The sequence below is a fragment of the Amblyomma americanum genome, chromosome 1 (genome assembly GCF_052857255.1).
Source record: "Amblyomma americanum isolate KBUSLIRL-KWMA chromosome 1, ASM5285725v1, whole genome shotgun sequence".
In the NCBI taxonomy this organism is placed as follows: Eukaryota; Metazoa; Arthropoda; class Arachnida; order Ixodida; family Ixodidae; genus Amblyomma; species Amblyomma americanum.
In genome coordinates this window covers 208,692,180-208,719,464 of record NC_135497.1, presented here as the reverse complement: position 1 = coordinate 208,719,464, position 27,285 = coordinate 208,692,180, and the positions used below count along the sequence as shown (strand labels likewise).

General features: G+C 47.9%; 1 protein-coding gene across 1 annotated transcript; it reads left to right on the top strand.

The window, feature by feature from the left end:
- Positions 1-1,305: 1,305 nt before the first annotated feature.
- Positions 1,306-24,701, top strand: LOC144115600 (uncharacterized). Its single transcript, XM_077650025.1, has 6 exons — positions 1,306-1,548; positions 2,311-2,404; positions 2,939-3,014; positions 5,067-5,196; positions 9,574-9,683; positions 24,591-24,701. Exons 1-6 carry the CDS (start codon positions 1,533-1,535, stop codon positions 24,699-24,701), a joined length of 537 nt encoding a protein of 178 aa, XP_077506151.1. The 5' UTR covers positions 1,306-1,532.
- Positions 24,702-27,285: the final 2,584 nt, after the last annotated feature.

Sequence of the window (27,285 nt, the reverse complement as noted above, 5' to 3'; positions counted from 1 at the left end):
ATCGTTTGCCAATATCGAGTCGTTGGTAGAAGCGATAACAGGAATACAAACAAATGTCTCCCCACGGCGCCTTTAATTGCTGCTGCTCAATCGCGGCTTTCCTGGCCTGAGCTGGCTCCGCCCCTGAAGGTGTCGCGGAAACCGAGCATATCTTTGTTTTATTATGAGACGAGGTTCACAGTAAAACGATGACGAGAGCAGCACCTCAGCGCTAGCCAGTTTCGAAGTGCACTCAGCTGCTGCATCGGTGCGAAACCGGCTAGGCTTAGCGACGACTAGGGCAGCCAGGGGGTAGCGCGTAGTTCATTGCCCGGCGCGCCCGCGGGCGGCGTCGTTCCCGAAAGCTCGCCTCGCTCACTCCCGCTGGCTCACTGATTGGCTCAACAGCTTGCGACCTTCACTCGGAAGGCTGGAAAATCGAGAAACGAGCGACTGGCGCTGCGACTGAGCGATACTTTATGCCCACGTTTGCACTACTGGTGAACAACCTTTAACGCACATATGCTTGGGTTATCGGCTGCGTTGCGGCGAGTCTTAGTTAAGATCGTCCGCGACGCCATCGTCACCGTCCATGACGCACAGGCTGAGAACTTCAACTCCAGTACGTGCCGAAACAACTCGTATTTATCGTAACGATACGAACTCGAAAACACGCCTGCTTCGATGCGCTAGTGGGCTCTTGCTTGTTAAACTACACGCGATCAGGATGCGGCGAGTGCTAGCCGCTGTTGCATATTAGATAAGTGAGACGCAAGTATCGACGCAGTTTCGTAACGCAGTTGATATCAAAGCACTCCGCTTGTACTGGTCACCGATTAAGCTGTTAAGTTTCACGATCTCCGGTGAGCGTGCCAGTGTCGCGCAAATTAATGCATAGCAGCTACTTTTCATCATGCCAATTGCGTTCAACTTATCCACGATATTCGCCGGCTTGAGATACGGCGCTTTTCTTCGCTGTTTTTGTCGCAACTTAGTGATTTTATCTGGCATCAAACGAAATTGCATTCTGTCAATACCGTCGTCTGCTCCGTCGTTTGCTCCGTCGTCTGCTAGGCATCCGGGTCACTTCAGGGGATCACAGGATCGCAGCTTTTACAAACGACATACCAGAAAAAGTAACTGAAAGCGCTTTAGTATTCTTAAATAATATAAAAATAATTTAAAATAAATGCAGTGTCTTTGTTGTGAAGGTAATATAAGTATTCATGGTTTAAAAAACTAATTTTTTTGTCGGTTGCAAATTTTCACCGACACGAAAGCGCAGCCGTCGGCGCCATTGCAGCGCAACCGATACTAGGTGTTTTGTATTATTTGCCTCTTTGAGGCATTGCTTGATTACTTGTACGGCGGACACGTGTGAAGAACTCATTCAATAGGAAGGTGAGCAGGAGTGTGTTTTGGAAGCCAACGACCAGGATTTCGGCCTGTGAACATTGGCGAGTTTCAACGGGTAAGCCATGGAGAAAGAGTGCTGCAACGTCTTTTCATCTGTTAGGGGAACGAAGACTCCTGCGCCGTTTTACTAAGCCTGGATGAATCGCATGGCCGGTGAGTCCCGCTCTGCGTTTCTTAGCTAATGATCTGTATTCGTACGCGCTATTTGTATGCGGCTATATAGGGATGTGAGTGGAGGCAGTCCGCCTGCGGTTGCCGCAGCTATAATGCGGCGCCAAAAAAGCAGGGCCTATATCCTGCATGACAAGTGTTGTTCTCATTGTCTTTATGTGCATTTATTACTCGCGTGCCGTGGTAAATAAAAATGGCCCCAGATATCACAACAGAGTTACGCTTTCGCTTGCTAGCGTTTCGACACTCGGTGCAAAAGCATGGATTTGCACTGCGTAGAAGACGATGAGCGAGAAGTGCCGCGCGGCGGAGCGCTCGCGCTAGGCCAGCTGCGATCAGACGCCGCACTATTTTGCTCAGGGTTAGTACTCATCGGATTAGTGCTTGTGCCTTAATATGCGTCATACTAAATTTTGAGACAGTGATCGCATGCGAAAGGCTAGTTCATATTCATCGCCTTGTCATTTGTAAACTTGTCTGTGCTTCCCCAGTGGAACAGGATTTGAGGCAGTGTTATGTCAAAGTTAGATCAATCTTGCGTCTCCTGAGCTGTAAACGTTGGTGCTTCCTCTCCTTCTGAGAACTGCGAGCTGTCGGAGATGCAACTGCAGAATTATTTAGGATTTCTACCTTTTTGCTATATCCCTCGCTTTTGCGGCCCGCATTCAAGTCGTTCGCCATTGTCGATGGTTTTTTTGTTACTTATTTTCGCTTTGTTATTTATTCTTGGTTGCGTGTCATCAGCTGTGGTGCCGGCGATTCTCCGAGCTCGGAACTCTTCCCAGGCACGGGATCCTACCCACAGACCTCCCTTCGCCGCACTCACGAGTGTTCTTTGGTATTTTTTTGTTTCTCTTGCCTTTACTTGCATTGCGAGTCGACAAATATGTGCAGCTTTTAATTGTATGCAGATTTGTTAAATGCGCTAGCAATTTTTCTATGATGCCAAGCAGTGCTGGGAGGTATCAAGCTTCCTGCTAGTGAAGGCATGCTTTTTTCCATTCTCTCTTCTCATTTCACCAAGGCAGACTGGTTGCAACTTTCAATTTAGTACCTAGACATTGGTGCAAGGCACCATGATAGGAATTAATAAAAACCTGCACATCCTATATTCAAATTGGTGTGCGGTATTTCAGCCAGCTCATCTTTCAGTGTGGTTATAACAGTCATTGTGACTCTTCTTAAAGAATGTATATGGGTGCATTACATAAAATCTGTTCATTTGTTTTGTCATGGGCTAGCTCATTGGTTTTTTATTTACTTATATTAAGTCTAAGTTTAGTTTTTAAAGCAGTATACGATTTCCTCTCTTGTCATTCATGACATGGCTACAGCCACTGACAGCTGTTGCTCTGGATGTATTTATTTGCAGTTGCCAGCGGCCAGCATCTATTGGGCCATGCGTGCTTCCTGCCTTCGGCTGTGTCATCCCTCCTGATCCGTTCATGGTAGTTATTCTTTTTCAGTGATGCATATCTTAGCTGCCTATTTAGAAAAATATTTTCAATATAGGCTTGCAGCTAGGTTTAGAAATGCATGAAACTCTACATGCACTTCACAGCAGTGCCTCAGCTTATAATTACCGGAACTGTAGACTTGTACAAAATATAGCCGCTGATGTAGCTCTTGACGCAGCTGCTGTTAACATAAACGTGCTTTGACATTGCACACCTGTTGCCTGGTGTGCATATGTGTCCTCGAAAAGGAGCTATATGTTCATTTATCCCTTTAAAAACATTGTGCTCTACAATGATGGTTTACCAGTATTTCTGATAGAGACCAAATTGTCAGTCAGTAATGTAACATTGCACGATGACACCAATCCTTGTATGATATAGCATCCTTGCAATGCACTGGGCAAGCTGCTGTCAGCACAGATTTATTGCTGGTTTACTGCCATAGCATATGGTTATACTGCACAGTTTGTACCTCTACCTTCTTAAAGCTGTATACTTGAAAAATTTAAAATTAGTTGAAGGAAAATTCAAGGAAATGTAACAGTAACTGTCTCACATTTTGGTGGACACTTGAACCGTGATATAAGGGAGGGATATAGAAGGGAAGTAATGAAGAGCTGATGCCCATGTTAGATGCCCCTCTTTAGTTAAACGTACCTCGCAATTAACACATTTGGTGGAAAACAAACATGGGACTTGCACGTTCACAAGCACCCTCATGTCAGTAAAACAGAGTGCCAATGTTGCCGTACTTTAGAGCTTTGCTCCTAAAAGTGCAGCTGACTGCTGCTCAAAGTTGAGAGCAAAAATATGTCTACTTTTCCTCATGTGCAGTCTGCGGCGCTGTAGCCATTTGCAATGGTGATTGACATTGAGTTGCATGATGCTCAGTCTGTTCCTGGAGTTAGTGATTTTGTCTGTCGTGTGAATGTGCTGTTAAAATTAGTGCAAAACAATGGTTCTCTAGTTCATTTTAGGTAACTGTGTCCTCTGCCACATGCTACCACCCTTTTTCCTCAAATTTCCTAATCTCACATAGCCATCTGATTGCCACCCATTCATGCATTCACCTACTCTTGGAATCCTCCCAAGTGTGGTATTGCTTATATCTTCTCTGCATTACACATGCATTGCACTTCCTCTTTTTTTGATTTAGTCAAGAGATCTCTGTTCCTGTTTCTTCCATAAGCATAAGAGGTAACTCAAGTGCACCATCTAGGCTTGTGATGCAATGTGTAGGGCGCTTCGTTTTTGGGTAAAACCTGGTTTCTCCCTACTGTTGCACCAAAAAAGATTCTTAAAGATCAGGTTCAACCCAATTTCTGTGCAAATGTGCCTGTAAGAAAGTGTGGTTTGAAGGTGCACAAAGGCAAAGAACTGCTGGAGTGTAGTGGATGTCACATAATTCTTCTGACAGATTTTTTAAACAATTCTGGTTATTTTATTTCTCTTTTAATATTTATTGTTTGTCGGTTGCTTATAATTTTTGGATAAACTGAAAACTACATGTACTGACTGGTATTTCATTCCAATAATTATACCCATTATTATGAAGCTGTGTTGGAAGGTAGGTGTGCATTTAGTATGCGTGCTTTGAATTTCAGTGATTGTTTCTGCAATGCAAAATGCAGGACAGGTCTCTGCTGTGCGAGTTTTTTGCAATGGAGTGAAAGTAGCTGGAGCTGCATTTGCTACTGTGTCACCCAGCCAAAAGTTCTCGCACAGACCACTGAGCTTCTGAATTCCTATGGCTTAAAGCTCGAAGCTCTGGTTGGCCTTTCCGAGGTTTTCTGCATTAACGAGTGCAAGCCCAAGGGCTCAGAGCTATCAAGCATTTGAAACCATAGAGCTATACACAGTATTGCTGGAACCGTGCAGCAAGTCAGTGTGAATTAGGTCGCGACAAACGTGGTTTACTGTAGAAAGCTAGTGTGAAAAAATAGTTGCGCTCACAGAAACCGCTTTTTCTTTCTTAGTCGGTCATTGAAACAAAGCGATGCATGTGAAATTTTATATCTCACTGATCCCTCAATTTTTTTCCAGCTAAAGACCAAGAGTTGCATGGAAGTTGTGCAAGCCACCAAGTTGCGTGTGATTTTTGCCAGGGACCTGGAGCAGGCTGGGAAATTAGTGGATGGCCAGTGGTATTCACTCAGTAAGGCAAGCTTTTTCTGTAAGTACAGTTTTTGGCATGGCATTGCTTAGGAACGCATGCACTAATCTGACTACTCTATGCCCGCCCATGCTTCAAGAATAATGAAGTACATGAAAAAAATTGATTTCCAAAAAAAAATTGCCGCTTCTGTGATGTTTTTTCAGGAAAGTATTTGCCATTTAAAGGGCTGTGAAAACCTTAAAAATTACTATGTGCTTGTTTTGGCTTTTTTTTTCAAATTTCTTCCACATCTATGTTGGCCTGATCTTGTAGCTTGTCTGCATGAGATTGGCTGCTACCTACAGTTTGCTTTTTTGTTGCTCCTTTATTGCCTGTCACAATCTTTACTTTGCGTGTCAGTGTCATGCAGTTTGGGAAGTAATCTGACCTTATTTCTGCATTGGCCTGTAGTGCAAGCTTTTGCATGTGGGGCATGTTTATGGTGTCCTTTCGTTTGCTGTAAATGCAGTTTGGCCATGAGGGTTAGAGGCTTAGTCCTTTTTTTATTTTGATGCAGTGTCATATACTTATGCATAAATTAATGAAATAAGCACTATTTTTTGTAATAAATGAACATTCATTATAGCTGTGGCCATTATAAGTGCACTTGACTCTAAAATGGCTTTCTTTCGGCCTTCAGTATTACATCTTAAAACCAGCCGAAAGACACAAAACAGGAGAAGAGATGAGCACAAGATGAGGCTGGTCTAACAACTGAAATTTTATTGAAGGAAAGTGGCAAAAGAAGACCTGCAAAGAGATTCAAGCATGCAAGACCCCATAGCAGTGAGAGGGCAAAAAATAACCGAAAGGCACTGATGTACTAGTAAACCATCTAAAAAACTAATTCCTTACAGTTAAGGTTCACCGACGGTTTAGCCAGGCACTTGTTTTTAGCCTTACTGATGTAGTAAGCCTCAACTATCTACGGACAGATTTATCCCTTCCATAAACCACTGATGTGTCGTAAAAATTAGGCGTGCAAAGAGACAGGTCATCCTCAGATTTGCATTCACAAGATTGAGCATGCAGTGCCAGATTATAATTTGCCTTCCCCCTATAGAGTGAAAGTGTTCTCAGCCAGGCGCACATCCAGATATCTGCTTGTCTGCCCCTAGTAGTTTCAGCTAAGAGGCAGTGGAATGCAAAAAACCAGTTTACTTTTGCAAGTGGTGAACATTTTTTATCTGCCACTGTGCATAGCGGACGATTACCTGTAGTTGTATCAAGCCTAGTTTGAACAAAGAAGCAAAGGGCTCCTACCTTACTTTTAGCGGTCAAGACAAAAGCAACATCATACTTTGGTGCAACTTTCTTGAAATGGTGCGAAATAGCGTGGATGTAAGGTATAGAGCCCGTCTTTTTGTGCTGCTCAACTACGTCAGCATCATGTGAACGGTGTTCCGTTCCCTCGAGAGAGTAAAAACACACTCTGACAGGTGCCATTGGCTTGGAAACCTGCTCCGAGAATGCATTCTAAGCACTGTGATGGCATGACTTTCATAAAGCGGTCGTGATGCATGTGATTGCCAACCTGTCCTTCACCAGCCTCGAGTGGTTCAACTCGTAGCTAAGAGGCTTCCTGATCTTGGGCTTTGGCGCCAACATATGTGGTCATCCGCAAAGCGCAGATCTAAGTCAAGAAGCTACAAACGGTTATGCTTAGTGAAATTCAGACGTAAAAGATAGGCTTTGACCACATGCCTAAAGATTTCTAAAACGTGTTGTGCCAACTTATCTGAGCCCTCCTTGTGCAAAAAAATTAGGTAGCTATTAACATAATGAAATGCTACTATGCCGAGGCCTTCCAAACTGGGCTTTGATGCGGTATCGACTCTGGACAGAAGAATGTCGCAGAGGAACAGTGCAACCTGGGACCCTCTGCATATGCCTGATTTCTGATGTAAATACCGCCTGGCCAACTCACAAAAGTGGAGTTCTGTGGAGTTCTAGTTTCCTGTGGACAGCAACCTGGGCATCTGCTCTGCAGTGAGCATCGACATGGAGGGCCTGCACTATTCATTGTCACATGATAGACCTCTGAGGCATGTGCAAACTGCATCAGGGTGAACAAAGAACATGCTTTTACAGATGATTGCGTGATTTCGGTTGCTGGCTTCTTGGGGCTGTGGTCCTTTTACTGCAAATCCGCATTTGTCAGTTGGCAGGGTGGTATTTACACGCAGGTCGTACCTTTGCTCAGCAACATTTTTTTTGTCTAAAGTCGATAAGGCATTAGAGGCCTGTTTGGAAGACCTTGGCATAGTAGCATTTCGTTATGTTCATGACTGTAATTTTTCTGGACATTGAAGGCTCAGATAAGTTGGCACAAGATGTTTTAGGCGTCTTTAAGGCATGCGGTCAAGGCCTGTCTTTTACATCAGAATTGTCTAAGCAGAACCGTTAGCAGTTTCTTGATGCAGACTTGCGCTTTGTGGACTAATATGTTTGTCGGGGCTACAGCTAAAGATCGGGGAAGGCTCTTTTTAGCTACGAGTCGGACCACTCGTTGGAGAAGGATGGTGAAGAGGTGTATTTGTCGCTGGTCAAGGTCAGTAAAGATGGAAACACTTGATGGGTGTGCAATCGTGTGCATGACATCAGCTTTAGATAAGTCATGCCATCACTGCTGAGGACGCATTCTTGTAGCAGGTTTCCAAGCAGCTGGGTTCCCACTTGCCCATCTCAACAACCTGTCATAGTATGTTTTCACTCGCTCGAGGGTAAGGAGCACATACTCCGATGATGCTGATACACCTTACCTCCACAGTATTTCACAGTCTCAAGAAAGTCGCGGGAAAGCATAATGCTGCTGTTGTCTTAACAGCGAAGTGCAAGACAGGAGGCCTTTGCGCCGCCATTAAAAAGGCTTGATAAAACTGGGTACTTGTCCACAATGGACAGTGTCACTAAGAAAGGTTCACCACTTGCAAAGTAATGGAGTTTATTGCATTCCACTGCCTTATGGCTGCAACTAATATGGGCAGACGGGCAGATACCTGAATTTGCACCTGACTGAGCACTTTCACGCTATAGGGGGAAGGCAAATTCTAATCTAGCACTGCACGCTAAATCTTGTGAATGGAAATCTGAGGATGACCTGTCTCTTTGCACGCCTAATTTCCACGACACATCAGTGGTTTATGGAAGGGATAAATCTGTCGGTAGATAGTTGAGGCTTACTACATCGGTAAGGCTAAGGACACGTGTGGCTAAGCCATCGGAAAACCTTCACTGTAAGGAATTTGCTTTTTTAGATGATTCATTAGTATGCCAGTGACCTTTGATTGCACTTCGCCCTTTCACTGCTTTGGGTTATTGTATGCTTGTATCTCTTCGCGGGTCTTCTTTTGCGGCTTTCCTTCAATGATGCCGCCGCAGTGGCTCAGAGGTTATGGCACTCGGCTGCTGTCCCAAAAGACGCAGGTTCGATCCTGGCTGCACCAGTCAAATTTCAATGGAGGCGAAATTTTAGAGGCCCGTGTACTGTACATTGTCAGTGCACGCTAAAGAACCCCAGGTGGTAGAAATTTCTGGAGCCTTCCACTACGGCGTCCCTCATAGCCCGAGTCGCTTTGGGACGTTAAACCCTCACAAATCAAATAATCAAAATCTTCAATTAAATTTTTGTTAGTCCCTCCTCTTGAGCTTGTTCTGGCTGGTTTTAAGGTGAGTCAATACCAACTCGGCCAGTCATAAGCCTTGTTCTGTATTACAACATTTTTAATAAAGTGAGTTTACTAGGCTATGTTGCTGGGGATCGTGTCCGCAGCAGTTGTGGGCAACTCAGAAGAGATAGTGTCATACGATTGGTTGTGTAATTGGCAGAGGATGATGTGAGGATGCTGCTTGAAAAGAAAATTTCATAATCGGATAATTTTTTGCAGCCAAAAATGTCCAAAAAGTGGCTGGGCCAGAGAAAAAGTGCCGCAAAATTTGAAAACGCTGAAAGTAGGAGCTACAGCGTAGTGCCAAGTTTGAAAAACTGGAAGTATGGACAAAGCCAAAGCTTGGCGCCAAGTTTGAAAACTCGAAATGAGCAATCACGTGACCAGTGATAAGTGTCCTATACTTAACCAGGAGATAGGAAAAAGAATGATAAATTAGAGGCAATTAGGTAATTATTGAGAAGCGAAAGGCAATGAACGCATGATTAGACTGGGCAAGTATTCAGTGAGCGGGCAGGAACGATCCATGGAGGAAAATTTGAAAACTCGAAATCGTTGCTGGGATGAAGTGAGGGTAAAATAAGAGTTAATTGATAACAAATCAAGTCAACGATAAAACAACCATGGCGCCAAATTTGAAAGGCGACCAGTGTCGAGGAGGCGTCAACGCTTTCACAATTTTTTTGAGCAGGTAGCAGTGGTGATCTCTATTTTTTGTTTTTTTCAGCCAAGACAAAAACAATTTTTCTTGGCTCATGGGCGATGTATCTAGGAACCTGCAGCCAGGACAACGCTGGACAGCATGCATCAGCAAGCTCGAAAAAAAAGCACGAAACAGTAAATAAATATTGATCATTTTCATTTCAATTCTAGTGGTTTTGTGCACGAATTACTCTGGAATGCACAAAGCTTGTGTTTACAGGCCACCATTAACAAGCTGTGCATTTTTGTGCATAGCCTACTCCAGAACACAAATCCTGTGTTAATTGACAGGTGACAGTAACGACTGTTACACAGTGTACGAGCACTACACAAGACACACTACAGAAGACAAGGCAAACTACAGAAGACAAGACAGACTACAGAAGACAACACAGACTCCAGAAGACAAGACAGACTACAGAAGACAAGACAGACTACAGAAGTCAAGACAGACTACAGAAGACAAGACAGACTACAGAAGTCAAGACAGACTACAAAAGAGAGGACAAACTACAAAAGACAGACTATAAAAGACAAGACAGACTACAGAAGACAGGACTACAAAAGACAAGACAGACTACAGAAGACAAGACAGACTACACACGACATGCCCAAAATACGACAAAACTACAGACTACAGAAATTTTCTGTCTTAGAATCCTGTAGTGCGTTTTGACTGGGAATATTTTCTCTTCTATGCATTATTGCGTTTTGTTAATTAATTATTCTTTTTTCTCTCTTTGTTCTTCATCCAAGGATTTATACCTTTTCAGTCCATGTCCATGTTGTTGCTCTCCCGAGTACTTTTCTTTTGCCTTTATTATGTGCAGGTGAATAGCAACCTCTGCCTCCCGATTCTTGGCCGGTCCCCTAGTGTGAGTGTCTGCCATCTTTTGTAAGGCTAACAACAGCAGCAACATCGCTTGGGTAGTTCGCTCGGGGTGCGTCTCTAGCAGCGTGTTAGAATAAACCTGGTCCGTGAAGTCTTGCCTTACACGTGGTGGAGGTGCGCCTTGGTCTCCCTGTTGTCTCTTTCTTTGCTCCTCCCTGGAGCTGCGTTCCGGTTGCCGCTTGTGTAATCTAACCTGCGTGCCCCAGAGGAGAATGCCGACGCCCCGGGTTCCTCATATGTTGGCTTGCCTTGGTGGCCTCCCTGCCATGGACGAGCCTAAAAGGCGTCATTTGGGTGGCCTCTTGCACTGCGGTGTTGTAGGCGAAGACGACGAAAGGCAGGATGACATTCCAGGTTTTGTGTTCAGCATCGACATACATGGCGAGCATATCGGCGATGGTTTTGTTCAGGCGCTCGGTCAGTCCGTTGGTCTGCGGATGGTATGCAGTTGTCCTCCGGTGGCTGGTTTGGCTGTAACACAGGATGGCTTGCGTTAGTTCTGCCGTGAATGCTGTTCCTCTGTCCGTGATGAGCACATCGGGGGCGCCGTGTCGAAGAAGAATGCATTCCACGAAAAATTTGGCGACTTCTGCTGCTGTTCCCTTCGGCAGGGTTTTCGCCTTGGCGTAGCGGGTCACGTAGTCGGTCGCTATGATGATCCACTTATTTCCAGACGTTGTCGTTGGAAAAAGCCAAGCAAGTCCATGCCGATCTGCTGAAAGGGCCTTGAGGGAGGTTCAATGGGGTTCAGAAATCCTGCTGGTCGTGTGGGAGGGGTCTTTCGTCGCTGACAATCTCGGCAGGATTTCACATAGTGTGCGACATCGGCAGACAGTCGGGGCCAGTAATACTTGAATGCGGCGGAGGGTGCGAGTAAACCCGAGATGTCCAGCTGTCGGCTCGTCGTGTGAAGCCTGTAGAACTTCTTCGCGGAGGTAAGCAGGTTCAACAAGGAGGTAGGCTGTTTTGCTCGCTGCAGAGTTCTTCACGAGGACCTCATTCTGCACACAGAAGGAAGACAGTCCTCGCTTGAATGAAGCGGGGGGTGAAGAAACCTATCCTTCCAAGTACTCGATAAGGCGTTTTAGGTCGGGGTCCGAGCGTTGCTGCTGGGCAAACGAGCTGGGGCTGATGGGTCCCAGGAAGGCGTCCTCATCGTCGTCCGGCGGCGGTGTATCTACAGGGGCTCGTGAGAGGCAATCGGCGTCAGAGTGCTTGCGTCCGGACTTGTAAACGATGGTGACGTCAAATTTCTGGAGACGCAGACTCCATCGAGCGAGTCGGCCAGAGGGTTCCTTCAAATTGGCAAGCCAGCACAGCGCGTGGTGATCGCTGACCACCTTGACCGGTCGTCCGTATAGGTAGGGGCGGAACATTTACGTAGCCCAGATGATGACAAGGCACTCCTTCTCAGTTGTCGAATAGTTAGCCTCGGCCTTGGAAAGAGAACGGCTAGCGTATGCGATAACTTTTTCCAGTCCGTCGCTTTTTTGAACGAGAACGGCCCCTAGGCACACGCTGCTTGCGTCGGTATGAACTTCAGTGTCGGCGTTTTCATCAAAATGCGCGAGGATCGGTGGGGACTGTAAACGACGTTGAAGTTCCTTGAAGGCTTCTGCTTGCGGCGCTTCCCATTTAAACGGCACGTCTGCTCTCGTCAGGTTGGTCAGGGGCTCGGCGATGCGCGAAAAGTTTTTCACAAATCGTCGGTAGTATGTGCACAGTCCGAGAAATCTGCGCACTGCTTTCTTATCGGCCGGCGGTGGAAACTGTTCAATAGCAGCTGTTTTCTGCGGGTCCGGGCGTACTCCATCCTTGCTAACGATGTGGCCTAGAAACAGTAGCTCTTCGTAGGCAAAGTGGCACTTCTCTACCTTCAAGGTTAGGCCAGACGACTTGATGGCGTCTAGTACTGTTCGAAGTCTTTTGAGGTGCTCTTCAAAGTTCGAGGCGAAGACAACGACGTCATCTAAATATACCAGACAAATTTGCCATTTCAGGCCTGCCAGCACTGTATCCATTACTCGCTGAAACGTCGCTGGTGCGGAACAGAGACCAAATGGCATCACCTTGAACTCAAACAGCCCATCCGGAGTGATGAATGCTGCCTTCTCGCGATCTTTTTCGTCAACCTCAATTTGCCAGTAACCGCTCTTGAGGTCCATCGATGAGAAATATTTGGCGTTGCAGAGGCGGTCCAGTGTGTCGTCGATGCGGGGGAGGGGGTAGACGTCCTTCTTTGTTATGTTGTTCAAGCGGCGGTAATCCACGCAGAATCGAAGTGCGCCGTCTTTATTTCTCACTAGAACAACCGGTGCCGCCCATGGGCTGTTTGAAGGCTGGATGACGTCGTCGCGAAGCATTTCTTCGACTTGGTCCCGGATGGCTTGTCGTTCTCGCGGTGACACACGGTAGGGGCTTTGACGGAGAGGTCGGACCTGTTGATCCGTTATAATGCGATGCTTGGCAATTGGCGTCTGTCGCACCTTCGGCGATGTCGAAAAACACTCACTGTAGCTTTGAAGCAGATTGCGGATCTGGTCTTGTCTGTTCCGGTGCAGGGCTGGGTTGATGTCGAAAGTGGGCAAGTTCCCTTGGTCAGGCGAATCTTCTGCGGAGGGGTCGGAGAGGGCAAAGGAGTCTCGTACGTCGGATATTTCGTCGAAGAAAGCAATCGTCGTTCCTCTGTTAATGTGTCGGTATTCTTCGCTGAAGTTAGTCAGCAGTACTTCGGCCTGGCCATTGCGCAAATGTGCGATGCCGCTTGCGATGCTGATTCCTCGGTCTAGGAGCAACTGCATGTTGCCCTCGATGATGGCTTCTGCGTTAATGGCTTTCGTGGCGCCTACGGTCACGATAACGCTTGATCGGGGTGGGACGCTCACTTCTTCCTCCAAGACACTCAGGGAAATGTGATTTTCCCGAGTTTTCATCGAAGCGATGGCTTCGTCCGGCGAAAGCGTGATCAGCTTGGATCGCAGGTCGATGATCGCCTCATGCTCATTAAGGAAATCCATACCCAAGATCACTTCGCCGGAGCATTGCGGTAGCACAACAAAGGTCGCAGGATAGGTATGTCCTTTGACAGTCACTCGCGCTGTGCATCCTCCTGATGGCGTAATGAGGTGGCCCCCTGCGGTGCGAATTTGTGGGCCGTCCCAAGCCGTTGTGACTTTTCTCAGCTGCGCAGCGAATGTTCCATTCATCACCGAGTAATCGGCTCCTGTGTCGACTAGAGCAGTAACTTTCCGGCTGTCGACAGTCACTTCTAAGTCGGAGGTCCTGGCTCTTGCATTGCATGTCGCTCTCGGCGTCGGGTCACGGCTTCGTCGCGTATGCGAGTCGCGGGTGGGGCGTGCGGTCTAAGCTCTTCTGGGTGGCGGCGTCGTTTTCAAGGCAGCCTGCATCGTGGCCGGGGTTCTCATTGTGTGCGGCGTCGGTGTAGCGAGTGCCGGTTCTTAATGCGGCTTCATGGGGGCAGCGTCTTCATGGGGCATGGTCGGTGGAGGATCTTCGGCGTTTCGCTCTTGAGCAACCTCACCTCCAGAGGTTGCTGCCTTTAGTTTCCCCTGCGGGGGCTGGGAGACCTTCCTCGTACTGCGGCTGCGTAGCTGCGGCGTGGCGACGCAAAGCGCGAGGTTGACGGCGATGGTGAGCGCGAAAAGCGGTTCGGCGTGTACTCTTCTCGACGCAGGTACTCGTCGATTTCCTGCGGACGTTGTCCGAAGCGTGGTCGTGGGGCGTTAACGGCAAATCCTCGAAGACCGATACGTCGGTACGGGCAGTGACGAAGAATATGGCCGGCCTCACCGCAATGGGAGCACAATGGCCGGTTGTCGGAAGTCCTCCAGGCGTCGCATTTCCTGGGGTTTGAGCGTCGGTCATAGGCTGGGCAGGCGGGGGCTGGGAGGCGGCGTTGTGGAACAAGTGGCTCATCTCGGGGAGGAGGTGGGGGTTGTCGTTGGGGCTGGGCAGTCCTTACTGCAGCGGCGTAGGTCATGACCTGGGGTTCTGTGGCCGTCGGGGTGCCAAGTGCCTGCTGCACTTCTTCCCGTACCACGTCCATCAGAGTCGCTGCTTGTGGCTGTGGGGAGGATGGCAGTAATCGGCGTAGGTCCTCTCGGACGATTTCGCGGATAACTTCCCGCAAGCTGTCGCTGGTGGTTGCCGGCGTGTCCGAACGGATTGCACAGGCAGTGGAAGGGCGATTGTACTGCCGAGCTCGGACGTCGAGGGTCTTCTCAATCGTGCAGGCTTCTTGCATGAATTCCTCGACTGTTGTTGGCGGCTGGCGGACGAGGCTGCCAAAGAGTTGTTCTTTTACGCCGCGCATTAAAAACTGAACTTTCTTTTCCTTGGTCATCCCGGTGTGTATATATATATATATATATATATATATATATATATATATATATATATATATATATATATATATATATATATATATATATATATATATAAAATTTGCGAAGCGAGCAAAATGTCACAGAAGTCATAGGGATAACATAATGGATAAAATAACGGCGCAAGCAATGAACCGAAAAACAACATACATAAAACTCAAAGGCAAAAGTTTTTCCGACAGTAATCCCGAATTACGAATTTCGGTTTACAGGTTATATCAAAATTGTCCTGGGTTAATCAGTTTAGCAGAACTAGAAGATTATGATGTAAGGATTGACCCATATAGTAAGCCCTTGGTGTTGAGGTAAACTAAATTTCTCTGTGTCTTGCGTCCCGGCAGCTGCTGTTATCTTTAAGGTGTGCCAGCAAAATGAACGGATATCGGAGTGTTCGAAATGAGATTTATAACATAACAGGAGCCTATACGAATATAATGCAAATATTAGAAGAATATCAAATTTCGTAAAAAAATTTCTGGTAGGAGAAGCGGTACATATAATGCATCGCACAGCTTTTTGCTGAAGCAAATGAATCACGAAGATTTGTTATGACCGCTTTGCCACAGACTGTAGCACAATATTGAAAATGAGAAAGGACTAGCACGTTATAAAGGATTATTTTTACTCTTACTGGAAGAATGTGCCTAAACCGTGCAAGGATACCGACAGCTGAACTGACGTTTGAACAATTGTACTCTACATGAGTATTCCACGTTAAATTGTTAAAACGTCAGGTGTAAGCTGCTCAACCAGTACTCAAGAGTACTAGATATGATTGAACCTGACCATAGAGGGAATGCATATCAAGCACAGCCCAGAAAACGCAACGTCGTCCGCAAAGACGTAAGTGCGAACAATGGCTATGGAGAGGAATGGAGCTCAGCAGAATATTAAACAGCACATGAGAAACGACCACTCCTTGCGGTGCACCTCTCGTTTGTTTGGACCTCTTCGAATGCATATCATTGTGGACACGAAGAATTAATTCCCTGCTTTAGAGTAATGTAGATATCCAAGCAGCTAAATAATCTGGAAACTGAAGAGACTGTAACCTATGTATTAGGATGGAGTGCTCTACACTGTCGTAAGCTTTGGAGACGCCTAGCGCAACCAAAGCAGTGTACAGGCCTTGACGACGAGCAAGGAGAATTCGACTCTCAAGATCAGTCTGTGCATTCCTTATCGAACATCGTGGCCGAAACCAGAGTTGACACAGGCTGAGAATAGTTCTGCGGTCCACGAAGACCTGAATTATTAACACCCTATGGATACAATGAGTATCCACAGATGAAAGAGGATGAAGTGGCAGCCAGATAGGCGAAAACGACGAATGCACGTACACTGCTAAAAATATTAATTGCTTGCTCTTTAGGGCTTTACTTGTTCTGGGACTAAGTAACGGGAACTGTTGCTATAGTAGGAATTTTATTTTGGCCAAGCGGGGACGTTCTGCTATAGAGGTGGCACATTAAGTAAACGCAGCATGTCTGTTACAGAGTCAGTACGCTTATATCTAGACACTATAAATCGAGCTGCTCTTCTTTGCACGCCTTCAAGCTTTTTAATTACTCCAATTTTTACGCTACCCCGCATAATCCTAGCATATTCGAATGTTGGTCGCACATAAGTTAAATAGGCCGTTAATTTGGCAGATTGTGAGGCCTCTTTTGATCTTCGATACAAAAACAAGTTTCTTTTCAGCAGCTGAAAAAATTTCCAGCTTAAATCTCCAGAAATGAGCATTCTCTTGTAAGTGTTTCTACTGTGGTAAGTGCGGTAGAGCTGAGTCCATAACTGTACTCATGGGCTTGTAGTGTGACTCGTGACCCAAAGAACTGTTGTTTGTTTTCATTTATTTTAATTTTCTAGCTTTTGCACTATTTCTCTACTGCTGCGAGAACATCATTAAGTATGTTTGGTTATCTGTGTTATTTATTACATTACAAAGCAGGCAGTCGTCAGTGAAAACTCTCACAGTAACATCTTTATTAATATTAGACGCGATGTCGCTAACATAAATTAAAATCAAAACGGGACTGCAGGAAGACGGACCCCTGCGGTACACCAGAGGTTATGCTTAATTACTGTGATTCACTAACATTTATTTCGACGAATTGGAATCTGCAGCTTAGATATGCTGTTATCCAGTGCACAAGTTTAGGACTAATTACCATTAGAACTAGACTGTTAATAAAATCACTGTGTTGGACTCTTTCGAAAGCCTTCGAAAGGTAAAGCCATGTTGAATCATTTGTTTCTTATCATTCAGAACCTTCGCGAAGTCAGTAACTGTCTCTACTGGTTGTGTTACAGCGGAAAGATTTTGCCGAAAACCATGCTCATATGAAAAAAAAAAAACTTGTGGACTAAAGGGTCCTTCTGATATTATGTGCTCCAGGAGTTTGAAACACATGTAAGTTAGATAGATTGGCCTGGAATTTTTAACTAGATGGAGTAACATGATGGCAATGCAGCAGGTCACAGCAGAACCGATGTTGACGCCTACCGGGAGAGTAGGTTGGTCAGCTTGCATCTAGCTTTCGTTCGCACGCATGCTTGAAGCTTGATTTTTGTTGGCGCCTAGTGCGACTGCGTTGGGAGTGGCCTGCAGTAACAGCAGAAAGCTATGAGCGATGTACACGCTTGCTTGTCGCCGCTGTGGCAATTAGTGGGTGGATAAAGGTGGAAGAAGTGGGTCGGGTTAGTATAATCACATATGATAACCCAATGGAAGGTACTCGAACATTCTTGTTCTCAAATTTCACGGTGCTGACGACGTCACGATCTTCTCGACCAATCAGGAATTTCGTTACGGAGAAACGTGGTCGTTTTTTTCAAGAAGACAACCTAAATGCAATAGCATTATTTCTACCCCCTTGTGTGAAGCATGAGCTGATTCAGAGAGGGATGATTTTTGCCGTGCAGTCGGAAAAAAAGCTGTGTCGGTGGCCGAGTGGAGAATGTATGCAATTTCTTTTTCTACAATAAACCGACGACTGGGGCTAGTTGGTATAGCAGGTGGTTTCTTATGGACACCATTCAAACCGCCGAAAGTTTCCGGTACCTTCTGCTCAACATTATGCTTCACGCTCGGCCTCAAATTCGCACAGCTTCCGGTCAATGTTCCCGTTGGTTTGCCGAGAATCGGAACTAGAAGCATTCCGATCTCAAAAATCTGTTGAAACAAAGTAGGTAGAAGGAAAACCTGTGCTTCATTCTCGCTTCTTCAGTTCAATTAACAACCTATCCCCTTTTCCACTGCGTAGGGGCCCGCTCATAGTAGGCATGGTCAACGAATGAAGCCAACTATCAAAACTTTTCCCATTCAAAAGCCACTCTGGCCGAGGGCCTCGAAGGACTTACTCATCAGTTATAAGCGTTTTATTTACCGAAAAGAGGACACTTCACTTCTTTCTCGGCATTTTGCAGCGTGGCGGTAGCTTTTGCGCGCGTTCGCTCTTTGGGCCTATCCACGCGCAGCGCCACGCGCCAGCACGGGCTCAGAAGAAGAACAGCGATCAGACAGGACGGCAGCATTTTTTTCCGCCACCGCAGTAGATCTCTGCCGTCCTCGTTTGAAAATGCGCCCTGTTTGCCGCTGCTGCGGTGCGGGCAGGCCGGGGACCAGGCGTTTGCCTCCAGGTGACCGCTTCGGCGCTGCCTATGGCTGCACCTTCACAAGGAGGACTCGCAGAGGCCAGCTACCAAGGTGTGGTCCCAGCGGGGCCACAGCCGTGCTCCGTCATCGCCTCCATCGCCGCCACCGCCGCAGCCGCCCCTGCCGCTGCCGCTGCTGCCACCGTCACCGACACCATCGCAGCGGCCGGCACCGCGAATTACTGCTGGGGCGGACGGCCAACGGAAGTGGGACCTGCGCCGTGACTCCCACCGACCACGCGACGGCCGCAGATGTCGCCTCACTCACGGCCTCCGGCGGCCCAGCCAACACCATCGGCATGGCTGCGGGCGAGTCGCAGACGGACAAGCTGGAGTTCCATGGAAAAGAGCAGAGAGCGCCAGAAGGTAGGCTGTGCGGTCCAATTAAGCCGGCAGCGATTCGCCTGGAGTGGAGTTCCAGGAGGACGGCTTACGCACGACGTCGCCCAGAACACTCGCATGGAGGTGAACGTGTTCAGGAACTGACTGCAAATTGGCATCAGCAGACTTCATTAAGCTACGCGACGGAGCTGCCTGAAGGGGACAAAGAGATGAGAAAATATGCAACTCTGAGAAAATGTGATCTACGGACTGTTTGCTACCAAGTTATCCTTGGAAGCACAAAAGCCTGATATGTGCAAGCTTTACTTATTCCTGTTCTTTTTAATAAATAGCACCAGAAAGCGTTCTGTGCGCGTGTCATGAACATCGCATGTGTGGGCTTTGGTCTCCACCGGCGGTGTACTCTTTCTTACCGCTTACACACTACTTTTCAAACAAAATAGCCCTTTATCACTCTAGACTATAATGTCAATTGCTCCCATTGGCTTTCTTAGTTTGGTAAATATGGCAGAACGCGTTCTATGTGATGGTTCATTGCAATCTTATTAACTTATAGAGGAATATTTAGAACATGGCTATTTCGTTAAAATGGCGAATATTGGCACTGCCCGTTCCGCCAGCAGCATTTTCTACTTATAGTTAAACGCGTACAGTGGCAGCAGTCTCGAACAACACGAAATAAAATGTGGCCGACAGCTCAATCGTCAAAGCTCCGGTCTTGAAACTGCAGGTAGGCAGTTGTATTCACGGCTTCTTCGGCCGTTTCTTTGGACATAACAGATCTTTGATTTCAATGCAAACGAACTAATAAAAAAAGAACAGGCGACAATATGACATGACAATACAAATCTCTGTTAGCAGTATTGGTTCAACATTTCGCTGCTATAATGATCCCCTTCCCGTTGCTGTTTTGATTTGTATTTCGCCGTCACTTTTACGTTCCAGTGCTGCATGAGCTTCTCATGGGTGGTGGCGTCTCGAGGGTTCAAGTGAATGCAAGGGTGGTGGATAGATCATTCTGGAGGGGAAGGAGGATGGGTGGCTGTGTGTGAAGCTTCCGTAAGGTGGAAGGTGGGTTGGTTGGAATGGGTAGCAGCTGGACGGTGAAGGTAGGTGGAGGACAACGGTGAGTGGGTAGTGGGTGGAGGCCTAACACACCAGACGAACAGATTTTGAGGTAGTGAAGGTAATAACGGTGATGCACTGAAACATCCATTTTTTTTGCTGCAGCTCGTTATGCCTTCTCGGTGCGGATCGGGCACTTTATTTTTCTGTATTTTTCCTGCCTAACCTATTCTCTGTATCTTGCAAAGGAATAGCGGCGACAGCCCAGACAGTGCATGCTTTTGCTGACCGATTACTATACATACCCACACAGCCCGAACGCATTATACAGAACTATGCAAAATTTGGCACATGATAACTGAACTGTGCCACTAAATTTTGACAGTCGACAGTATGTAGGTCGTTTAAAAATAAAGAGAGAGGGGGGATGAATTTATTGAAAAAGGTTGGCTCGAGGCCTAACAGGGCTAAGGGAAGTAGGGCAGGGCTAGGTGTGATCCACTATGGAAACCTCGTATGCGAAGCTGCACAGTGAGTTCAGCGTCTCTACCGGCGGTGTGCGGCCGAATCCAGTTCCCACAGGACGTCACCGCTGTGGGGCGATGCTTGTCATGCACTGTCTGTATTCCCTCGCATATCCACAAGAGGTGCCACAAATTGGGGATTACTTCATAGCTACAGTCCACTCTGGCTGCGTTGACAGGGGAGGCGGGGTCGTTGTGTTGCTGTCAACACTTCCATGGCGCGACTGTGTCATCTGTCATGGCTTAGCCGGCAATTGGTTTGTCGATGAAAATCTCAGCTTCCTCCGACAGCCCTCTTGGTAAAGGGTCTGCTTATCGGGGGGTTGAAGGCCGAAGGTTTTTTCGGTGGCATTGCTTCAGGCACTGTTGCTCCTCTTCAGGACTGTTTTGTAGAAAGCTCGGAATGGAACACATGGGTTGGAAGCGGTGATTGAGTCGTGCCTCGCTCGTCAGCCCGTGGGCCCACTTGTTGGCGGGGTTACTGCGAGGACCCATACGTTTGTTGCTGGGATGCGCACTGCGCTCGCTGGCTCTTCTCCCCTTCTTTCCCTGCAGAGCAGCCAGCATACCTGGTGCACCTGGGACACACCATACCTGACCTGTTTTACACATCACTTCATACAAAGGGGGAGAAATCATTTTTAAAATTTTTAGAGGTCGTTTGCTCAGTTTATGTCACAGACCTGAAACAACAATCCCCGCGCTTTGCCAGTGTGTTCGTTGATGCTTTGTAGTCTGGCAGCTGAGCGGCCAGCTCTGGACTGACTCTTGGTGAGGGGGCATCGGTTTCCATTTTCCTTGCACCCTTTGTTAGTGCTGCCATCTTTGTATTTTTCTCCGTCTCGGTTTTTGGAGAACATGTTAACGATTGTTACTAAAAATCACTGCGAAATTTTCGAAACGATACAGGAGGAACGTTTCGACCACCACAGACAAGAAGAATAAAATTCGTTACTTTCTTCGGATTCAAGCAGTCCCTGCATTCTAGCACGGGTGGTCTCGATTCCTTGCCAATATTAGTGAAGGGGGAGGTGTTTGAGACCCTCCGAGACCCCACTGACTTTAAGCACCAGGCTAGGACAACGGCGCCCGCGAGAAAAAAAAGAACCCTATGATGCGGGCGAGCACCAGTTGACCGAACCAAGGCTCCTGTACGTCAACGTGTATATATATATCTGGCAGCAAAGGACCCCACGTGGCTTCCGTCTACATGGGCGATCCCCGGATCACAGGAAAGGGGATCGTCCGACGCGTCTGGTGAGCCAGTCGCCGTACTCCCCTCCCTCCTTCGAAGAACAACAAATAAACTGCTGCTATAAACCTATCCGCCATGCTTCTCTCCCACCGAGCGTCGACACAATCCCGCGTCAAAGATAGCTTCTAGTCGCTTGGAGGCGTCGTGGCGCAAGCTTTTTGACTCCTCTAGGACGCATGCACTTGATGGTTGTCTGAAATCAGGTCCTTCTCGGAGTATGCCCGCATGCTTCTTGATACTGTGTGCTGTGGTGGTGCACTGTGAATATGGTGCGGACTGGATTCCATGAGAAGGCAAGCGTAGTAGGTTGCTGCAGAATGAGGTTAAGTCTGCGTGGATAGGGTGGCCGCAGCTGGCACAGGACAGGGTTAATCCGCCTTTTTCATTTTCCTGTGCTGCCACCTCGCGCACAACGCTGGAAGCTCACTGGTAGGGTACTGCGCGCCCAACCCGGCCGGACTGAGTGCCGCTGCGGAGCACGTTTTGTTGGAATCTGTCAACGATGGCGTGTCCTGGGCAGCACCTGGTACCTGGAGGATTTCTAGGGTTGACTGATGGCTTGGTGCGAAGTCCGAGGCAGGCTGTAGTGCCCACCGAAAAGCAAATTCTTCAGTATCTCCGATCATCCGGCATGCGATGCGAACACCAGCTAGCAAGGGCCGCCGCTTCAGAGATGAAGGCTACATTCGGAACATGTTCAATGAAATATCCCCGATCAGTGAGGTTGGCGTTTTCCGCTGTATATGCCTGCCATTCATGAAAGGTGGATACTACATCGTGCACGCCGTAGTACAGAAAACGACTGGGGACAACAGTTTTCACAAGCAATCGTTGTGCTCAAGCGCTGCAGAATAGCTACACGAGCTATAAAAGCACAAGCGTACTCGCAACAAAGCAGCTCTGCTAGCATTTCACTGTATTTTCCCACAACACACCGCTGCATAGGTTAAACAAGCATGCGCGTCCATAAAGACGAGCGCGAGAGGCGCACATTAATCCATTCCGGCGATACCACGCAGAGCTCTTCATTATGGATATGATTCGACCACACGCATAACGCACCTTCTTCTTCTTCTTCTTCTGCCTCTTAATGCATGACGCATACCCACACGGGGGGATTGGCCAGGGTGTAGTGGCATAAACAAGGAAATTTCCTTAGGAGATTATGACAAAATTTTAGCACCATGCGTGAATGCTCTCGTAGCTTCTTTTTCGTTGCCCGCTCCATCGCGCGTTGAAAGCGGCTCACAGCACTTGCCCATTTGGCCTTCTTGCTTCAGAAAGCAAAAAGCGTCGGAACGAAGTCTCGGTGCCGCGGTGACATTCGAGGCCTTCGTGCCCATGAATAAAACACTTCGTGATAGACTGCACACGCATTTAAACAAAGTACCTCGTCCGTACCTGTCACAAAGTGATTCGCGCACAGTCTTGACGGTGCCCAAGGGCGGCACGATCGTCGAGCCGGCGAACTGCTTTTATCCACGCTTCGCGTCGAAGGCTGTCCCGGGAAGCGCTCGGAAAGCGAAAAAATCCGAGTTTACTTCCCTTTACATATTGGGCATTGCTGCAGTATGCAACACATTTCGTAGGTATCGCTAAATGCGTCGCGCTGAACGCCCGACGGCTGCAGCAACGCACCCCGCGTAGGAAGCCGGTTTGTTTACACTTCCACGACCGGTCTCGAGTGGAGCGAGCGACCCTTCCAATATGTTTCGCGACACCGCCGCCAGGGGATGGGCGCATGCGCAGTCGCGTCGTGAAAAAGGCGGATTGGGGAGACATGGGAGAGGCGCATTTGCCCAGCAGTGGGCATATAGTCCGGCTGATAATGATTATCATTATTCTGTGGTGTCACGCCGAGGCGCGGTCGCTTTAGGTCTCAAGATACCGCTGTGCTGTCCGTATATATGCGAATGTATTTTACATGCGTTGCTGTCTGGCCGTCGTCGATCATCTCCCGCGCCGGTTGGGTGCCTCCCCAGAGGGCCCGAAGCTCTAGTTCAGTACCGCTGGTTCCTGTCCTAAGTGTAGCATATAAGTTTGGTATGTCTCGATTTTCTCGCAGTAGGCTGCAGTCGCGGCTGCGTAGGTGGTGGGGCGCCTCCAGTCGTCCACGAATACCCGGAACGTCTCATTGTCTTCGCTTGTGTCATCTCTACCGCGTGCGGCAATACGGCGCTGATGTGGGTGCTTTTGGTTGCTCGTCTTTCCTGCTAGGGGCTTCGTCTCGATGACAAGCTCATCCTCCCAGGGAAAGACTAGAGGAAATATGCTCTTTAGCTATTCGTACGTTTGGTGCCCATCTTCTATGAGCACATAGCTGCTGGTCTTGGCGGGTAAGGGCGCACCGTTCTTCTCCTCCTTGGACACTATTTTTAGCCATTTCTGATGTGGGCAGCCCAGCGTAGCGATTCCGCTCCTCCATACGCATGTGACAGGCAAGGCCTGTGACCACACATAGGGACGCCCTGTACGTTGCTTCGAGCTGCGCTGCCTGCTTCTTGGTGAGGTCGAAGCCATATATGGCGCCATATGCAACCCTTGAGACCAGAACCTCGGGTACCAGAACCTAAGGACCTATGGTATGTATACGTACTACTTCAATTTCTGCATCTCCTCACTTGTTAATAATCCTCCTGATGAGCTGTGGGAGTTGCTGCGATTTGGGTTTCAGATGTCGGAACCAATCCGCTGCAACCAATCCGCTGCTCCTTCTTTTTCAGATGAATTCCCAGATTTCGGATCTCCCTTTCCTACGAGAGTTTCAGTTGCTTGCCTCCCATGCTGAGCCACACTTTGGATCTTACAGTCGCTGTCTCCTTGATCATAATTTATTCGTCTTTTTCGCGGATACATGTGTTCCTGGAGTGACTAGCTCCACAAATGCACCTATTCCTTTTGCAGCTGAGCGACGGCGTAGTGGGTGGTGCTGCTCTCGTACTTAACCAAAATGGTGAAGTCGTCTGCATAGGCAGTGAACTGGGCCTCTTCAACCTGGCCGAGACAACCGGCTAGTCGCTTCGTGGCTACACTGAAGATAAGGAGCGAGAGGATCGCTCCTTGTGGCATTCCTGTTGTGTTGTTACAAGTCTTTGTTAATTCTCACGGCCTGGACGGATCTCAAAGATGCGGTCGTTTCGAAAGCTGCGGACGAACTTTAGAAGTCGTTTTCCTGGGCAGGCCTCCTTGAAAGCGTGTATGTCGACTTTATGGGTTAGTGTCGACTTTTTTTTTAATGCTCACAGCGACTACGATGCTGAGCCGGTTTCTGTAGCTATGGAATTGAGCATTCGTCCCAGTAGGTGCAGACTGTCATGAGCTCCGAGGTTAGGGCGAAATAACGTTCGGAAGGAGTAGGGGAAGTTGGCTTCATCATCAGGCTGTGGGTCAGACGGGCAGCCGCCATTCGCTCGGTAAGTTTGCATCATAGAGTTTCTTACTATTAACTAGAGGGAAAGCTGGCGGCACTGCACCTGAACCTCCATGGGCGCGCAAAGCAGCATGGGGCGATGAGCTACTTGGTGCGGGACAGTAGGTTTTTTCAGGAACACAGAGTGGCGTTACTGAGATGTCCCATTCCGTATCCACGGCGCGCTCCGCGCGCAGACGACTTCGGCACAAAAGTAGTGTGCAAAAGCCATGGTAGCGAAAACGCAACAACACACGACGCCAATAAAAGGTTTTTGTTTTCCGAAATGCTGTGGAAAAACCTTTTGAAATGTTGAAGCGACATTTTTTCAAAAACATTTCTTTTTAAAAGTGCGCCTGTTATATATATAAGCACAAAATATTGGCTTTTGTGGTCTGCAATGCTTGGCCAATAGGAGAGCAAGACATCGCTTATTTTGAGCAAAATTTGCATTTACATGCTTTTCTGCTCGTTTGTTACGATTTATAGACAGGATATTGAATGATCGGATATTCTTGATTATTGAACAACATTTGTTTTCTCCTTATTTTTTGGCCAAAGGTTGTAGTTCTAGAATAACTTCTTGTTGGGCTAGTTAGAGCATTGCTTTGAAGAACCACGTTGCGCATTCAAAAGAGACTAGCACAGGAAAGGCCAAGGAGACTCTTTCCGCTCTCTTTGCGCTCTTTCCGTCTCCTTGGCCTTTCCTGTGTTTGTCTCTTTTGAATGCGCAACGTGGTTCTTCAAAGTTGTAGTTCTGCAGTCGGTAGCTCTCCGCCCCATGATGCTTAGAGCGACCATGGTGGTACAGGTGGTCTCGAGGAAGCCCCATGCAAACTCCCATAGGCGGGGCGCCAGCTTTCCCTCTAGTTAATAGTAAGAAACTCTATGGTTTGCATAGAGTCTGCGTGAGATAGGCCTAAGGTTGGCCGTTTTGTTGACGCCCTTGCCAGGCTTGTGTGTTTGCCGATGGTGTTGCCAGCGCTTGTTCCATTTCCTAGAACTCGAGCTTGTGAGCCTGCGACCCGCTCGTGGCCATGCCGTTGGTGTTGGCTGGGACGCGGGTGGCCGTTGGCGAGAAGGAGGCAGCGTAAGTCGTGCCCTCGGTGGCAGCTACGGTGCCATTGGCCATTCGCCATTGGCCATTCGCCACAGTGGTCACTGGCGGTTCCTGGCGCTGTGATGATGGAGGTCGCAATGGTGCCGGTGACGGTGGCGGCTGCGGTGGCAATGGCAGTGGTGGTGGTGTCGATGACGGTAGTGGCGGCAGCGGTGGAGGAGCCCGTATGTAGCCCCGCCGAGGCCACCCGTGCGAATGCTCCTCAGGAAGGCGTAGCCATGAGCAGTGCCGAGGCGGTCTCCTGCAGGCGTCCACCTGGTCCCCGGCAGACTCGCACCGCAGCAGCCACAAGCTGGTCGCATTTTCAAACGAGGACGGCAGCGGTGTCCTGCGGTGCGAAAAAATCGCTGCCGTCCTGTGCGATCGCTGTTCTTCTGAGCCATAGAGTGCTGGCGCGTGGCAATGCGCGTGGTTGGGCCCAAGTGCTGGAAACGCACGCAGGAGCTATATACCAGGTGTCCCAGCTAAATTAACCAAGCCTTAAAAAAACACTGAATGTCCCAGCCGCGTGAGACCAACTGAGGGTTGTTTAGAGTCGCGGGACCTAGTCTGCAGTATTTTTTTAGTTCTTCAAAGTTAACTAATTAGTGAAGCCTAATTAGCTAGCATTTTAATTATTACCCTAGGGAACAAAGTGCCAACAAAAAATTGTAGATCGATCCCTTTAAAAAAAGTTGACTACAACGTTTGCACCAAGATACCGTTAACGTAAAGTAGTTTTTTTTTTCCGGCCTTAAACCCTAGCTCGCACGATAAAAAAAAGCGTCCACGTGACAGTGGTGCCATTTAAACGTCCCAAGACGCGTCTTAGAGAACAAAATCCATTTTTACTGAAGTGCTCTCCCCGATGAGCCTCTGCGCGCACACTGGGGCAGAGATGTCAGCTGGTCACGTGGTGGCTTTCTTTTAAGGCGAATAAATAAAGCTGCGTAAATCGTACCTTGATAGAAACAGCGCTGCTAGTGGTTTTTTGAGACGATCTACAACTTTTATGCTGACACTTTGTTCCTGAACTCAATAATTAAAAAGTCAGCTAATTAGACTTAACACAATTAATTCACTTTGAATAA

What these genes read in the sequence shown, in the direction of transcription:
- LOC144115600 (XM_077650025.1), top strand. An exon ending in TCCCTCCTGATCCGTTCATG is followed by an intron (nt 3,015 to 5,066) that starts GTAGTTATTCTT and finishes ATTTTTTTCCAG; the next exon opens with CTAAAGACCAAGAGTTGCAT. An exon ending in CAGTAAGGCAAGCTTTTTCT is followed by an intron (nt 5,197 to 9,573) that starts GTAAGTACAGTT and finishes TGTTTTTTTCAG; the next exon opens with CCAAGACAAAAACAATTTTT.